General features: G+C 33.0%; 2 protein-coding genes across 3 annotated transcripts; both read right to left on the reverse strand.

Moving 5' to 3' along the window:
* Positions 1-1,308: 1,308 nt before the first annotated feature.
* On the reverse strand, positions 1,309-7,123 carry LOC126681337 (uncharacterized). The gene is made up of 5 exons (XM_050376882.2): positions 7,019-7,123; positions 5,240-6,345; positions 3,387-4,240; positions 2,746-2,802; positions 1,309-1,747 (listed from the first exon to the last, which is right to left on the reverse strand). Exons 2-5 carry the CDS (start codon positions 6,258-6,260, stop codon positions 1,502-1,504), a joined length of 2,178 nt encoding a protein of 725 aa, XP_050232839.1. The 5' UTR covers positions 6,261-6,345; positions 7,019-7,123; the 3' UTR covers positions 1,309-1,501.
* Positions 7,124-9,707: 2,584 nt separating this feature from the next.
* LOC126680782 (protein MLN51 homolog) lies at positions 9,708-15,900 on the reverse strand. Of its 2 annotated transcripts, none has more exons than XM_050375963.1 (11): positions 15,034-15,900; positions 14,331-14,433; positions 13,166-14,225; positions 12,688-12,802; positions 12,285-12,404; positions 11,426-11,481; positions 11,287-11,329; positions 11,107-11,183; positions 10,951-11,029; positions 10,118-10,203; positions 9,708-10,022 (listed from the first exon to the last, which is right to left on the reverse strand). In XM_050375963.1, exons 1-8 carry the CDS (start codon positions 15,561-15,563, stop codon positions 11,141-11,143), a joined length of 2,070 nt encoding a protein of 689 aa, XP_050231920.1. In that variant the 5' UTR covers positions 15,564-15,900; the 3' UTR covers positions 9,708-10,022; positions 10,118-10,203; positions 10,951-11,029; positions 11,107-11,140. The 2 variants fall into 2 exon arrangements, with proteins under 2 accessions (XP_050231920.1, XP_050231918.1); XM_050375961.1 differs by having other exon boundaries at positions 10,113-10,203.
* Between the last annotated feature and the right edge of the window lie 1,838 nt (positions 15,901-17,738).

Genomic DNA, 17,738 nt, shown 5'->3' on the forward strand with positions numbered 1-17,738 from the left:
TAGAACCATATTAGAACTTAGAAGGTCCCCCCATTTAAATAAATGATGCACAAATAGAGTCAAATAACTTTGCTGTTGTAGGGGCATTATACTTATACAAGTACAGCAATATGATAGCGACATTAATCGACCTCAAATCAGAATATCATATTCGATTTTTCTTTTCCCGTTGTACTCCTTCTGTCTATAAAACATATGCTGATTTACATTTATACACATATTATAAATTTGATCTAATTATTTTTTTAAATCCAAACGTTTATATTTTTTATCAATTACGACCAAACTTTTTAAGTTTTTACAATTACATCCAATTTAATTTTTTTTTTTTTGCAATTGTAATTAAAATTTTGAATTTCATTTTTTAAATCCATATATTTGCATCTTTTATCAATTACGACCAAATTCTAAAAAAAATAACTAACTTCTAAAAAATATTTTTTTTTTAACGGAATTCTAAAAAATATTTACATAAACGTTTTATTGCAATAGATAAAAATTGAAAGGTTTGAATTTAAAAAAAAAATTAAAAATTTAGGTCATAATTGCAAAAAAAAAAAATTAAATTAAACATAATTAAAAAAAATGAAAAGGTTTGGTCATAATTAATAAAAAAATATAAAGGTTTGACTTTAAAAAATGGTTAGACCTATATTTTCTTAATTCTTTTAGTTAAGATTACAGCAATTTCTTATAATATCCTTATTAAATAGGTGCTTTATTTCTCATTATAATCCATACTTAATTCTCGAAAGAAAACAATAATCATATTAAGCATATGAAAGCATACTACTAATTGAAAACCTTTATAGTATTAACTTGCCGCCATTTTAAATTCCATGGTACCTTTCAGATAAACTGCCTTATCAGTTTATCCCAAAAAAATGCTGACTATTTGTACAGATGCATAATGATAATATTATTGCTCATTAAGAATACGTAACATACAACAAAGAGCCAAAACTAATGGTGGGGTTCAATACATGAAATTCATTCGTGCACTGCACTGACCAAAAATTTCCATGCCCTGAATTGACCAAAACTATTAATTGATGTTATTATCAAAATATGAAGACAGTCCAATTTCATCGACTAAATACTAATTTAACTAAAGATATTTTAGACATTTACTTAATTAATCCGCTTCTAAAAAAAAGTCATTCCATTTTCTGTGGAAGAAAGGGGAGTAACTAGAAAAAAGTTTCTGTTGCTTTGCTCAATGTTTTGGAAGTTTTTTAAGTGAGATTTCTATGAGAGGACACCAGAGAATTAAAAAATTTACCTACAAATTGCCAATCTCAAACAAACTAACAAAAAGTATTTAAGCTTTTCATTCAATGGAATGCAAAAAAAGAGCCGTATATATACACTAAAGATTTCATAAATCTGTCTCAAATTCATTTCCAGAGATTTCGATAAACCTGTAGTATTATTACTCACATCACAGCTTTCTTCAGATCCGAACTAATCAACGAATTGAGCCAATTGTAGCTGTAAATTGTTATTTGACTCTCATGCATTTGTAGAGAACCTCTGAAAATTTCTTGTACATGTGCCGCTTCAAATACATTTTTTCTACCTTTTTTCTACCTTTCATCCCCATTTGTTCCCTTGCTGATGGATTTCTGAGTAAATGTCGGAGATTTTGTGCAAGAACTTGACTTCCTGGCCGCCCCACCGGGTGAACAAGTCCTGTTATATTATGCTCCACAATTTCTTTTGTGCCTCCTGCATCTGTTCCAACTACCTGTATAACCAAAAATGAATTTGATCAGAATTTACTCAAATATGTACCACGGAAATGAAAAAACTGAAACGGAATCAAAACGCTGAAAATTAATATTCGTGATGTTTCTGTGCAACATATCTCAAGATAGTTGCACTTATAAATCCATGCAGCATCGGTCTAAAAGACATCTGATTTCCAGTATACCATCAGAAATTGCAATGTAAGATGGTAATGTATTACAAAGGCAATGTGAATCCAGTTGCTAACTTTTTGTAATAAACCTGAAAAATTGAATCAAGTCTCGTTTTCATTCCACTGTATCTTATTGAACCAAAAAACATGTGAAAAATATTCATTTCTATTTTTATTTCCTTCCATTCTCATTTGTATTTTTATTAGGCTTAATACATAGTTTGACCCCTGAACTTGTACCCTTTTACCCATCTAACCCCTAAATTTACCGTCTCACCTATCGAACCTCTAAAGTTGTTAAATAATCCGATTTAACCCCTGAACTTGATAAATATGTAAGTATTGAACCCTTCGTGTCCACTTGTCACTTGAAACGTTCTAGAAGAAATTGTGTACGGAGGGGTTAAATGTTTACGTATTTATCAAGTTCGAGGGTCAAATCGGGTTATTTAACAAGTTCAGGATTTCGATAGGTGAGACGTTAAGTTTGGAGGTTAGATGGGTAAAAGGGTACAAGTTCAGGAGTCAAACTATGTATTCAGCCATTTTTATTATTATCCCCAATATTGAACCAAACACATTCTAGGTATCCTAAAAGTCAGCATGCCAGAAAGTTAAAAATATTATTCCTAAAATCTACTTTTCAAAAAATGAAAAGAAGCTCAGTAGTTTATTCTAAAGATGCACATAAATCAGGCAGCCATAGATTTCATAAAAAGAAAACGGAAAATGTCAAAATTTTGCACTAGTTTAGCAATAAAAATTACCAAGTTACATATGTACATCTACGCTGGGCTAGAAACAACCAAATATGGAATGCTTACCGGAAGACCGAAAGCCATTGCTTCAATTGTCACTCTCCCAAAGGTTTCTCCAAGGGCCTGTAAATTAACCCACAAATTAATATATGCTTCATGACCCTGTAAATTAACCCCTAAATACTATATGCTTCGTGATAACATGGGATAATGTTACACTTCAAAAGAAGCCTATTCATAGCTGGAAAGGAGGCAGAATAAAAAGAATAACAAAAACGTTTAAAACAATGAACATACATATTTCTCTTGTGAAATATCAAGTAAATAGCTCCCAGATATCCAGATTTATTTTGAGAAAGTTCACATGGAGTTATAAATCAGAGAAGTCATACTGTCGTATTAAAATTCATTGACAAAGAAGATAAACATTCTCAGATACAGTTTTGGGGCCTGGGGAAACTCTAATAACTTGAGGCCCGGACTCGCTGTTCAAAATCTATAATGATGTAGTTAAGAAATGAATTGATTTTGCACATGGGAATTTACTGAAACTCAGAATTTACTAAATACACCAGCCATGTCAAAAATATTTCAGTCATACCGTTTGATGCACTAGTATTAATCTAACTACTTTAACTTTTTTATGTACGCATACGATTGGATGCACATACAGATACGAATTAATAGGAGATGATTATCGAGATTACCTGAGAGTTTATAGCATAAACATCTGCTGCAGAATAAAGCGAAGCAACACGAGTGGTTGCTGGAGTCCACAAGACCGATTTTGACAAATTTGCATGTTGTGACAAGAAGCTTAGCATTTCTTTGACATAAGGAACCTTATTACTCTTGGATCCAACAGAACCAACAAGAACTTTAAGATGACGTTCTTGCCTTTCTTCAGGAATAGACAACAATTTACTTTTTCTGCGTCGCCTGTTAAAGAGACGATTCTTCTTAGGTTGTTTAGGCCTGACGGAGGACTTACTAGATTGATCTAAACTATTTGATCGTTCATCGGTATCTATAGACTCCTGCAACAATGCTCTTAAGTGATGTTTTGCAGCTAAGTTTGATTGATCTTCAGTTATATCCACGGATCTTTTTAACATCTTGAAAGGACGCCGTTCAATAACCAACTGTGCTGATTCCAGCAGTAAGAGTTGACCCTTTCCAGGATTTATACTGCTCAGAGACATCACGAGCACATCATTATCTGTTAATCCCATTTCTTTTCTAACAGACTCTCGTAGCAACTTCCTCTTCTCCAGCATCTTCTCAGGATTAGAAGATGGAGTATTTAGTGAACAAGCAATTCCTGCTACATAAGCTAGTTCGTCATTAATAGATAGCGGTACTATAGCAGGTGGAGATCTCAACTTAATATTTTCTGCATCACACCAGGATTGCCATTGTTTGGTCTGAGATTCAGAAAGAAAGACCAGCATCTTCACCCGATTCATGGCCACCTTAGCCCGATCAAAGTACTCTCGTCGATTTTCCATAATCCACCAAACAATTTGACTTCCACCAGCTGGGAAACGAGTCATATATTTATCTGAAACCAAAACTAGCATGTCAGGTCATGTCACCTTCAACATTTACAAACATTTTCAATACTACCTTACCAAAACTTGATCTTCCCTCACAAAAGCAGGCATTTTGTTGTAAAATAAACATGTGTATGCACTATGAAGGTTTATATATAAAATAATTGGAAAGGAATTTTTTTGATAGCTTTCAAATGAAAGTTAGAATGAGCTGCTTGGAGAAAAAAGCATAATAAGGCAAAAAGTAGAATAGCGCCAGAACACAATGAATAATATTATAGCATAAGCCAAGCGCAAACTTTTACATCAGTCGATGTCAACCTGGACAAGGGCCTAATAAATCAATCGCTTACAATGAGACATTATTGAATAGAAATCAGAAGGAGCCCAACAGAATAGAGAACCTATAAGGATGGCCAACTTAAGAATTGATAAGCGACAAGTAAATTCAAGATTTGGGTTAACTTGGCCCTTTACGGGGGGGATAAATCATATATATATATATATATATATGCAACATCTCTTCTTGCATTGAGCTTGATTCCATCTCTGTACTTGAAGTTAATTTCAACCATTATGACACGAAAAACATGTACTAGCTTAAAATTCACACATAAAATTTACTTTTCCACTCATTACGAGTTACGACAATCAAACACAAAGGAATAAGAGGGAATCCATTTAATTCTACAGTAAATATTGATTGGATGGATTGGATCATACTATAAATTATTTCTGTGAAGGAAACTATCAAGGACTAAGTACAAGACACAATCAAAAGATTTCAGTTGAATCTTACTATGTTCTTCAAACGGTTAATAGCAGTTTTGCATTCTTACATAACCTGCAACTGCTAAATCATGATTGAATGTTTCAAATTTGCAATCTATAGTGTTATTATTTGATCTCTATAATCATCATAGCAATCAACATCCAAAAAACACTGCTCCAAAATGGCTTTTTAAAATAAAATAAAATTGTGCAAATGGCAACCAATTGAGTTTTACCTATCCATGATGCACAAACTGCAGATCCTGCAATAACAAGATCTGCCTTCATAGCAGTTTTGAAGCTGAGATCAGCTTTGTCCTCAAGCACTTTGATCCTCCTCCTCGTAAGCTCTGACATCAAACCACCTCTTTTGCTAAGAACTACTGCAGAAACTGTGGCTCCACAACTTAAAAACTCTGTTGCCAACTCCATCATTGAAAGTGGGGCCCCAGTCATTGATAGTTCATGGAATATCAATACAAAATTTCTAGACCATACAAGACGTGCAAACTCGCCCTTTCTATCACAAGTTCCTGTTCTCTTCTCAGGACTCCATTCCAAAATTTTATCCTCAGTTGATCCGAACGGACCAACAAGGAAACCATAAGTAGTATTCTTCTGAGGAATGTCTGGCTCCTGAGCCTCAATATCCTCAGTTTCAACCTGTGCTGTTGCGTTCTGTTTATCACGTGTTTTATTCCGCAACCTGCGTCCTGCTCTCCTACTCCTCTTGTTTGGAGAAGAAATTTTTTTCAAATCAGAAGAAACTTTTTTCTTATCAGAAGAAACTTTGTTTCCCTTCTTGGCCAAAACAACACCTATCTTTTTACCATCTTCTACCTGAATCTTATCAGTCTCATTACTTGCAGATACAGAACTATCATTGGAAAGCAAATCCCGTCGTGTATGCTGTTCAGTTTCTGAAACCTCATTTCTGTTTGCACCTCCAAACCCCAAAAATTCCTCCTTGTTATCACCATGAGCCCACCTAGACTGGACATAAAATCCAAGGTAAGCCCAAAGAGTAATCAGAAGTAACCAATACAATAACCGATTGCTTCGAAACCACTGTACAACTCCTCCAATACTTTTACCCTCTCTCCGTGGAGTTCGGCTGGAATGCAACCTCCTAAATGTGGGAGAGTTCTTAGGCGTTGATCTCCCTGACAGTGTCGACTTAAAGCTTCCCCCTGTTCTTATTGGCGATTGCCTAACAACATTTACATGCAAATCTCCTCTGTTCACTAAGTCTTCCATTTTCTTCTTAAACTATACTACATAAGCAAAAAGCTTAATCAATTGGCTTCTATGGCATTTAGTACTCCCTGAGTAAAAGATTTACCTGAAATCGAAACAAACAAGTCTAGTTCCTCATATGGTAATAATCGAACATAGCAAAAACATAAATAAAAATAATTTCCGGAAAATACTTCTCATCCCTGAATGTTTTCATTCAGTTAATTTCTTGAAAACCGAAAAATAATTAACAAAGAACTGAATTATAGTCCTTGTAAAATCCAAGAAATTCAAGAAACGTCGAGATTTCAAGTTACTTCCATAAAAAAACATAAAAAATATAAATTAAAAAAGAAAACCTATAAAAAGAACTGTAAAGAAGCATTTCTTGATAACTCGAAATAATAAAATCTTGAATTATTGATATCTAAATCAGAGCTACAATAATGAATAAAATCCCTCGCTAAAGAAAAATGCAAAGTTCCGCAACTTCATTTCATCGTTCTTTTAACTTCCCTACATTTTCTCAGCAACCAAACAGAACTAACAGTAAAGAAAAACATTCAAGAAAGTAAACTTAACAGTATTTCATAGTTTCTTGATGTTTATTAATAAACTAACAGAACTAAACTTCAAATGCATTACATTAAAACCCTAACAAGAACAAGATCACACAGCAAAAATTAAAAAAAACTTCAATGTCAAAATATTTAAAAAGTAAACAAACAAACTAATTAATTAAAAGAATTTAACTAACTCAAAGGAATCGAGTAACTAACTCAAAGTCAAAGATCTTTGATGATTTTTCTTCTTCTACTGCTACTGGTAAAGCTCGCAGCGATGAAACGTTTTTTTTTAATTTTTTATTTTTCAGAGAAGTGTCTGAAAATATGAATTTTATTGAGGGAGGGAGATGGCGCGTGCGAGTGTACGCGTGGTTATTTGGAATTGGCTGTGATAAGCGTTAGTGAAACTGTGTGGGTTTGCTGACGTGGCAAAATCAAATTGGTAGTTGTTATGTTGGTGGTCCTACTGTGGTAGTGTCGGTTAGTCAGGGAGGTTGATCGTTACCGTTGATCTATTGAGGTTGTGAGGGGTTTTGATGTCCGTTGGATTAAGTAAATGTACATGTAAATGGTGCTGTGAGTTGTATTGGAATAGGACTTTGTTGAGCAATTACGTATGAATCAGCAAAATATGAATAAAAAGTCGCATTTCCTTGCTAAATAGGCCCCGCTAAAATAAACATATGATTGTTTCAAGGCTTAATCACCAAATAAACCCTCACCTTTTAGCCCCTTTTCAGTTACACTCTGACGTTGCAATTTTATCAGCTGCACCCTAATTTGCACCTTTGGATTTCAATTCCACCCTCAAAATCAAATTGGACTCTTTTTCACTTGGGAAAAATTCATAAAAACCCTTATAGAGTACTTGTTTGAACTCTTTTCCACATAAAAAGTTAAAAATGAATGACTTATTTTAACTTTTTCCAAATGGAAAAGAGATCAATTTAGTACTTGAGGGTGAAATTGAAAACCAAACGTGTGAATTAGGGTGCAGCTGACAAAATTGCAACGTCAGGGTGCATTTGACAAGGGGCTAAAAAGTGGGGGATTTTGATGATTAAGCCTTTTTTTCAATAAATAGAAATACTAGTAATAAATTAATTTACAAGCTTTCATTACATCTACATCAATTAAATTTTATATCTTATATTGTTATATTTTATATTTTTTAGAATGTAATTGTATGTCTACTCAAGAATATTTGGAATTTTGAATAAATAGAATTTCAAAAAATTAAATTAGATTTTAAAAGTACTCTAAAATAATATTCGATAACCGAACGGATCACTTATTTTAAAATTTCTAACATTTATTTCTTTTAAGTAGTATTGGATAAAGCATAATTAATTGTTCACCATCCATCTTAAAAAAACTTGAATTACCACTTAAAATGATTAGTTAAAAGGATTAATTTATAATTTCAACTCCAAGTATTAATATTTAATTTTTTATATTTTACCAAAAGATTTTATATTCTTGATTTTTCAGTAAAATACAAAAAATAACTTATGAACTTTTTTTGACTTTTTTTATCATTACTAACAAGTAACACCGGACCTTGAAGATCTAGTCACATTAATAGATTACATATTATTTATTACCCTCTTATGCATTTATATTGATACTTTTTTTAATGCAATTATTATTATTATTATTAGTTTATAATCTTAGTAATACATTAAAAATCAAAAATTTAACATTAAAACATATTTAATTAAAATATTAATATTTTCAATAATTAACTTATCAACTAGAATGTTAAATGTAACACTCAAAATTTCAATATCTATTATGTTTAATGTTTAAAATTCAGCATTTAACATTTCGTATTTGATTTTTCATCTTATTAAACATCATTCATATAATATTTTTTTAAAATATATGTAGAATTCTTCTAGAATGCCAACTAACAATCAAGGTATGTTTGGGAAGGGAGAAAAGATAATAATTTATTATTATCAACTAACATTTTTACCAAAAAAAAAATTATATTCTTGATTTATCAGTAAATACCAATCATAATTTATGAGTTTTTTGACTTTTTTGTCCTTACTAACAAGTAAATACCGGAACTTGAAGATCTGGTCAACATTAATAAAGTATAAATTATTATCCTCTTATGCATTTATATTGATACGTATTCTAATACAATTATTACTATAATTATTAGTTAATAATTTTAGTAATACATTAAAAATTAAAATTTTAACATTAAAACATATTTCATTAAAATATTAATATTTTCAATGGTTAACTTAAACTTATCAACTAGATATTAGAATATTAAATATAACACTCAAAATTTCAATATTTATTATGTTTAATGCTTAAAATTCAGCACTTAAAATTCAATATTTAATTTTTCAACTAATCAAACATCATTTAGATAATTTTTTAAAAAAATATGTAGAATTCTTATTGAACACCAACTAACAATCAAGGTATGTTTGGGAAAGGAGAAAAGATAATAGTTTATTAATTGGTAATACTTTTTCCAACTATAATATTGACAAGAAAGGAATCATTAGAAGATGGAGATTAAATTATTGGGGTACCGGTTACTTTCCCACATCATCCGAGCATAAAGAAATGCAATTTTGTTTTGTTTTTATGTACAATGCCAAAGTCGTTTGCAATGAAAGCTATACTGATGCTTTGATTAAAGAAAGGGAAAGCTTATTATATGATAATTAACACAATTTAAATACATTTTCTTGTTGGAAATTTATATAAGAGAATAATCAAACAACAAAACCTCAATCATAGAATAGTGTGTGCAACAACCGCACTAATAATTTTCGATTCAATACGGTTTTAAACTATTAAAGAAATTATTATTTTGACTTGATTCTATTCTGAAAGTAAAATAATTTCGGTTAGAAGATGAGAAAGCCCTAGGTTACACAATCAAACTCTAATTATTATCAAATAAAGAGGTGAAAATATATTATATTCATCATAGCCACATTCCATAGCTCTATAAAAGCACAATACATGTCTCTAAACTCTCATCTCATACTCTTGACACCACAAAGTTTGGAAGAAAAACTCTAAACATAAACATAAACATAAATACGAAAACTCAACGTCACCCGGCAAACAGCTTCTGCTCAATACTTCTTGTTCTTTTTGACATTTTTTAGTATTATAGTTTTTTTGGAGAAGCCTGCATATTTCTCTCAAGCTTCATTAAAAATCCAAGCAACAAGAAAACCTGAGAACAGCAAAATAATCAGAAGATTATCAATTCCGTTCGCTATGCCTATACAAAAGAAATATGAAAGGATTGTTCTGTAGCTCATACCGCACATTTAAACAAAGAAATACCACCCGTCAAGCCACAACTATGTTTCCTCAAGTTCAATGCAGCATGAGCAGGTGTTGGTTACGTATAACTGAAACAAACAGAAAGAAGGGAATTAAGTGAGGACTAATCGAGGGGAAAGAAAACATAGAAACAGGAATTGATAAATATAAAAATAGCATTAAAAAACTTTAGACATTCATTATTTCTGACTTCTTTTATTTTATCAATTAGTGCATGGAACTGTCAATTATAAAACAATATGACTCCACAGTCCACTCTCTTTAACGACATCCACACATTACTCTCTTTATCTCCCACGCTCCACCCCTCAGTCAATACACTTCCAATAAAACTAATCTAACATGCAGAGACTAAAAGCACTTGGAATCTAATGGCCTTTGCTACTTGCAATGTAAAGCTTTTTCGGTATATAAATCTTTTGTGCATTTGTTTGGTGTTAAAATTTGAATAAAGAAAATGTAATTTTTTTCAAATCTTATTAAAATGATGCTTTTAGCCTGAAAGGCCAATTATAAATTACAAGGCAATAGAGACTTCCTCGTTTCTTAGAAGGGTCATTTGGCATGATAAACATAAGAGTGAAAACATGGTAAGGAGCCGGGAAAATAGACGTGCATCGCTCTCGCAGGCCACAAGTATAGATTTTTTATTAAATTGACGGATGCATAGCATCAAAATGCAATTTTTTGTTTTTCCTCCTCTCCTCTTATTCAAAAAACATAAGGCAAGTACTTCCTTGCTTTTCTCCTCCAATTTTTCCCAAGCAGAAAGTCACATAAAATATGATCTTTGCAAGTACAGAAAATGTAGTTACCTAAAATATCCTGGAACATAAAGCAGCCCAAAGCACTCCAGAACATAAGCTGGAGAACACAAAGGGCCTGATCAAGGGCCTGCATCACCACAAAACCACAACTAAGAATTTTGAAATCTTCAAACATCATAAGAATTTCACCGAGCAGAAATTAACCTTTTATCTGTTTGTTCAATACGCTTCATTTCATCTAAGTACTAGTACTTGGCTGCTTAAAATCCATTTCTGAGTATCTGCAAAATGATAAAAAAAATAATTTCAAAAACCTTAGCTACGAAAAATCCCATAAATAGCAAAAGAAAAAAGAAAAGAGAAAAACATGAGAAATTCACATGCCTGCGAGGCTTTTGTCGCTGCCCGAACTCATCATTCACAGGCTCTGTGCACGTAACAAGTTAGCTTCTAAGGAAAACAGTGGAGATGTGCGAACAAATTTTACAAGTAAAAATGTATCAATTATAAGATAGTCACTTACCAGTTCTCTGAGAAGATTTCCATTCATTATTGGACTTGTTAGTACTATCCTCCTTGCTGAGAAACAGTAAAAACGGGAAAAGAATTATTAAACTATGGCCAACAATGAGGCAGTAGTTAATGACACTCCAAAATTTGAGAGGATTAAACATGACAGCTTGCAAAGCCAAACAACTGAATGCATGATAAAAACAAGCTATATAGAAAGGTGTTCATTAAAAAATTAATTTAGGAAAACACAAAAACCAAGGTAAACACATGCGACATGAGGAATATATTTTGGTCAGTTACTGAGTGTAGATATAAGATTATAACTAGAGCAACAAGATAAAAAAGTTCACCAGGAAACTACCGACATACTAAGCATAATATGAAGCAATCTATTTCGAGCATACACGCTATATCTAGCTCCCATACATCCTTCGATACGCTATGTACTATATACTATAAACGCAAAGTTATATAGCATCCTAACTACAAGCATGCAACTCTAATAGGAACAAGAACATGAGTTTTAAAATATGATTAAATTTCAGTTACACATAGGCATCCTCATAAAAATCCAAGAAAATTTAAAGCAGAAGACAAACATAATATGAAACCAAAAATGGATAATCTGATGATTAAACTTCTGGGAATAACATTATGCATTTTATTAATGCAGGCATACATGCACATCAACCTATGTCATTGCATGATCAAGATCAGCTCAAACAATAAAAAAACACAAGTACTAAGGACCATACAGTTCAAGTAAGCATTCCAACATACTACAATGCACATAGTAGCAAAAAAAAAAAAAGGAGGCCATAGGAGATCAATTGAAGGTAATCAGCACTGCTGAGAGTTAAGCTACAAACCTCGAAGAACCCACAGAAGATGTCTGTCCAGATGGACGAGCATGATACGAACCATCAACTATATATGGTGAACAATAAGTAGCCCCTAAAGCTCCCGCAGCGCCAGCCAAAACCGGTAGCCTAAACATCACACAAATCATGACCACTGTTATTGCCAAACTAAATCAAGGAAACAACTCAAGAGAAACTTACTCCATTTAATCATCCTTTTTCAGATGCTAATACTACAGCCCAAAATTATATCTAGCCGTACACATTTCAATTAGATAAAACTTTAGAAGATTATAAGAACCAAGAAAAGTTAAGATAATGTATGGTAATAAGTCGGTTAATTAATTATAACTGAAGGTATAGGGGAACAACCAAATGAATAATGTACTACCCAAAAGAAGAATTACATTACCATGTCATTTCTGAATTTCCTAAACCAAGTTGTTGTTGAGCAACATATCCAGGAAATGCCATGCCAACAGCAGGAACACCCATACCACCAGGACGCTGGCCCCCAAATTGCATAACTACATTCCAAATAACATTAATAAGAAACATTCCAAAGCACAACTGGAATACTAGTGAGCTTCATTATCTTAAAGAATAAAGTATAGATCCAAACAGTAATAAGTTTATGGTAAAGCTCTTTTTCCTAAACCGCATATCAATTACGATGTGTTGATCAAAGCACAAAAAATACAGAAAATGAACAAACAAGTAAAGGAAAGGCTTCAAAGGGTTCTAGAATGACATTTGTTAGCTACTGTGAAAATAAATTTTGAAGTAATTAAACAAATGGTAGACAATCAAATTAAAGCTTATAATTTTCACAAACATGTCAATCCTCAATTGTCCTAGATAGCAGAAAATTTGATCGAAAAAATTTATACCTGGCAAGAAGGCTGGAGTACCAGGGAAGTTTTGATCACCGTGACCAACATTAATATTTCCTGTAGCTCCCATAACTTGTGCCCCACCATACATAAAAGACCCTCTTCCACTACCTAGAATATTGCCTTTTCCCTTTCCCACCAATGCACCTCTAGATTTACTTGATTCCATGTTAGTCTCTGCATCTTCAGCTTCATATGATCGTATAGACAAAGCTGTTTTTGGTGGCGAAGAAGCTTGAGATCCACTACCAGAGTGCTGGCTCAACTGCTGACTAGGAGTTTGAACAGAAGATTGAACACGACTTTGATTAGGATTCCGCTGAACATGATGGGACTGTGCTGCAGATGAAACTCTATTGACTTTGTTTTGAAGAGGGTTAGATTGATAAGTCCCTGACCCTGAGACAGCAAGACCCCTACCTTGAGTTCTAGACTGAGAGGATTGCATGGTGTTGACAAGGGAAGATCCAGAAAGCTGCATTTTCATATTGTTCATGGGCTTTCCAGCAGTTGAATTAACAGAATCATCAATGTAAAGCTTGTCAATACCAACAGAATCAGCTACATTCTTTCCCCGCATCGATGCACTAGCTTGCTGCATAGAGAAACTGTCATCTATAGTAGAAGTGTGAAGATTCTTGCTTGTACTTCCAGCTTGCACATCCCTTTTTGGAGTCAAAGTGACATCTTTGTTTGATGATCCAGAAGGATAAAAAGGAGGAGAAGCAGAACTTAGGCTTGAATTTTTTCTAGCAGCTGGAGCTACTTGATCAAATTCTGAATTTGAAGCTGGTGCTAAAACCCTCTCTGAACTTCTATGAGAAGATTTCTCAAAGGACTTCTCAGGCTGGTTGTTTTGCACAGGAGGTGCCTGGCCACTTCTCTTCCATCTGGGCTCATACTTTCTAGGCCCTCTCCCTCTCACCCCTATTGGTGCCTGGTTCTGATTGTTTCCATTGCTGAATGCTTTGGACTTGCTCCTTCTGGCATTTCCTTGATCCGAACCCTGAATTTTCCCACCACGAGCTTGATAGTTGCCTTTGGAACCCCTCCTTCGCTGAAAACATTTTAACGCGTACTAATGTAAAAATGTAGCAAAAAGGAGATACAAAAAAGAAGATAAAAACAAATCTCATCGAGAACATTGTGATCTAAATTTTACCTGGTCATTATGCCTTTCATGCAAATTCATCTCCTCGAACTTGTCATGTCCCCACTTCTTCTCATCTTTGGACTCCCATAACTTCCTCCCACCATAAGTTCGCCTAAACCAAGCATGAGTTAAATTTAAAGTTACCAATTACTTAATTGATAAATGGCACAATACATCTACAATGCAACTGATATAATGCTATTTAAAACAGCGACAAAAATATAAATCACACAAAGCAAGATATAAAACAACACCTTTCTGTCAATTGCCAAGTCTAGTTCTCTAACCATAAGCAAGCAAATCATGCCAAGTAATCAAAATAAGTATAATTCTGTCTCCACTCTGAAAGATTATGCACTACATCTTTGAAAAAATATAAGGCCACTATATCATCTCAAATACAATGCAGATGCATGCATATCTTTGGAAGTTTGCATTCAATGGAAATTGTACAGCGAACCAGGCTCACATGTACCAAAGGATTTCAGAAAGAGTAGTCAAATTCAAACATCATTATAATCCTAGTGCCAATTCAGCCATTAGTATAATAACCCAACATATCAATCCATGCAATTTGCAGATCAGAAAGCTTGACCTTTCATATGAAAATACGCACAATGACAGTCAAACCCACAAAGTTTAAGGAATACATATCAGCTCAATCACCAATTTATTACACACCATACACTAATATAATGAATAAAATAAATACCTGTGTCGACCTGGTGCATTCTCTCTAAAACGATCATCATGCATGTAGAAAGCCCCAGCAGTAGGCACCGCAAACGGTTCATTCTCCTTTTTTCCTTCTCCATCCTCCTCCACCCCCTCCTCTGCACCATCCTCCACTCCTTTCACCTCTACCCCAAACTCATCCATCTTCTTCATAACCTGGTCAGCACCATCTCTTCCTCCCCCTCCTCTCTCCTCATTCCCATTCCCATCAATTTCCCCATGTCCCTCATCCTCATAAACCCCGTCCTCTTCATTATATTCCTCTTCATACACCTCCTCATCAACTAACTCCTCCTCGTCGTCTTCATCATCATAATCAGCAGCACCACCCTCTCCATCCGATTCCTCGGAATGGACAGGCCCTCTCCGTTCCAGTCCATGGTTCTCCTCTTCAACTTCATCTTCCTCGTCATCACTCGCAGCTTCACGTCTTCTCATTCCGAGAAGACGCTTTTCCTCCTCGGGATCACTCTCATAGTCAACATCCTCCTCACCCACTTTTGCCATGCCCTCAAAGAACTAAGATTTCACAGAAATTAAACCAACCTAAACAAAACTCCTCAATTGCAGCCAATTTGAAACCTTTCAAACCCAAAATAAACAAATACAAACTAAAAACCCTCAACGCAATCAAAACCCCTTAAAACCCTAACTTTTTTACGAAATCCCAGGTCAACCCTAATCGGGTCAAAAAAAACCCTAAAATCACCGAAATTAGACCTAATTAGAAGAAATCAAACCAAAAAAACAGAAAATAAATTAGGGCTTCGGATCTAGTAATTATCGAATTTTGGAACCCTACGCCTTGAGAGAATAGATAAAGATATTAAAATATATACTTAACAAAATTAAGAGGGGAGAAGAAGACGGTTTATGTATTTAAGAAAATAAAAACCAGGGGTATTTAAGGAAGATAATTATAAGGGTATTTAAGAAATTAACTGAAACGGCAGAGGGTAGAATCGGAAATAGAGGATTTGATTTATGGGTTTGGATTGGCTAATATGACTGGAGCTGAGTTGGATTATGCCACGTATGACATATGATGCTTACGTTATAAGTCACATATTGATGATGAGCAAATGAATCTCTAGAATCTAAACTGCTAGTTAATTTGACCAACGGGGTTTTGCCACGTTTGCTTCAAAATAATTTGGGTCCTACCTTCTCTATTTGATGTACTTTTGGTACCACAACTAAAAGAGGAAAAAAAAAGGGTCCTTTACTTCTTAATCTCCTATTATGGAACTGCACCAAATTACTAAAAAAAAAAAAAATTGGTTCATAGGCTAAATTTTCAAAAATAAAGTATGATATAATAATAATACGATGAATGATTTTCATTAACGAGTGAGTTATGAAAGATAAATAATGATATTGTCAGGCAGTCAATCCATAAAGGTCTTTTTATCCATCAAATGAGTTATACAATTACGGGTATAATGTAAAAAAAACTCAGTTTCTAAAACCGAAAAATTAAACTGAGAATAATTGTCATTATATTGTTTCATCATTAATAAAACAAAAGTTTTGCATTTCTAAAAATTTGATAAATTGTCTTTAAAGATGAAATGGTGATAATAACAACTTTAAATGTGTCTAAAATTTCAGTCTCTGTAATAATTAAACTGCCACGTTTGAGGCAAAATTAAATTATTTTGCCATTTAATATAATTTATATTGGATGAATTATAATAATTTTTATCCAATAATAAAATAGATGAAGTAAACTAAAACAAAGTAACTATAGAAAAAGTTATTAATTTTTTATTTTTCCGCCATACGCAAGTATTATATATTCGGCCGAAACACACTATATTCATTTCCAACACCAAAAAATAAAAATATCAATTCTTTAATACGTCAAATAAATTTAATGATATATTCAAATAATAATTCAAATCAACAAGTTGATGATAATAATTAATATTTATTTTAATTCAAGATTTAAAAAGATCTTATAATTTATTTTAAAAATAACACAATTTTACATGAAAATCTTTATAAAATTGATTAAATTGAAAAAATAGGACACATATTATAAAGATTTTAAGAGGAGAAAATTGGCTGAGTCGAAAGTTTTTAGAAACTATTTATAAATACAAAACCTAATACCCTTTGACTAAATTTTCAAAATTTTGAAAAACAAATAAAATTCAAAACCAACAAAAGCATGAATTTTATCTTGAAACACGAAAAACTAAAAATAACATTTATGAAAAAGGATAGGATTTTCATCCTTTCATAAATGTTTACTCGTGCCAAATAGTGATACAAAATATAGGTAGCACGGACACGAAAACGATATTGTTTGCACTGGCCCAAAAAGAGCTCATATGGGCTAATTCGGGTTTTTGAGCCCAAAAGCCATCAACTATCCTGTTGTTCCTATCTTAGCTTAATAGTTATCTTTTTTAGTCATTATCTTATTTTTAGTCATTATCTTAATTATTTAGTTTAGTATTATCTAAATAAGAGATTGTATCTCACTAGACTAGGTTTTCTATTTTAGGGTTTGTCCCCTATAAATAGCTAGCTTTAGGTTTGTATTAACGACAACTCAAATCAATCAAACAAATACAACTTCAAAGCCCTGTGCTTTTCTATCCCCAACCTCCGCGGTTGGTTAATTTAGGAGTAGTTTTCAGTATTAATCTCGCCTGAGTTCATAGCTCCCAGATT

This window comes from Mercurialis annua, linkage group LG5, assembly GCF_937616625.2.
Source record: "Mercurialis annua linkage group LG5, ddMerAnnu1.2, whole genome shotgun sequence".
NCBI lineage: Eukaryota > Viridiplantae > Streptophyta > Magnoliopsida > Malpighiales > Euphorbiaceae > Mercurialis > Mercurialis annua.

What these genes read in the sequence shown, in the direction of transcription:
- LOC126681337 (XM_050376882.2), bottom strand. Translation starts at nt 6,260, where the DNA reads ATGGAAGACTTAGTGAACAGAGGAGATTTGCATGTAAATGTTGTTAGG. An exon ending in AGTTTGTGCATCATGGATAG is followed by an intron (nt 4,241 to 5,239) that starts GTAAAACTCAAT and finishes TTTTGGTTTCAG; the next exon opens with ATAAATATATGACTCGTTTC. An exon ending in CAATGGCTTTCGGTCTTCCG is followed by an intron (nt 1,748 to 2,745) that starts GTAAGCATTCCA and finishes TTGGTTATACAG; the next exon opens with GTAGTTGGAACAGATGCAGG.
- LOC126680782 (XM_050375963.1), bottom strand. Translation starts at nt 15,563, where the DNA reads ATGGCAAAAGTGGGTGAGGAGGATGTTGACTATGAGAGTGATCCCGAG. An exon ending in AATGCACCAGGTCGACACAG is followed by an intron (nt 14,434 to 15,033) that starts GTATTTATTTTA and finishes TGCTTGGTTTAG; the next exon opens with GCGAACTTATGGTGGGAGGA. An exon ending in CAGCGACAAAAGCCTCGCAG is followed by an intron (nt 11,184 to 11,286) that starts GCATGTGAATTT and finishes ATCATTTTGCAG; the next exon opens with ATACTCAGAAATGGATTTTA.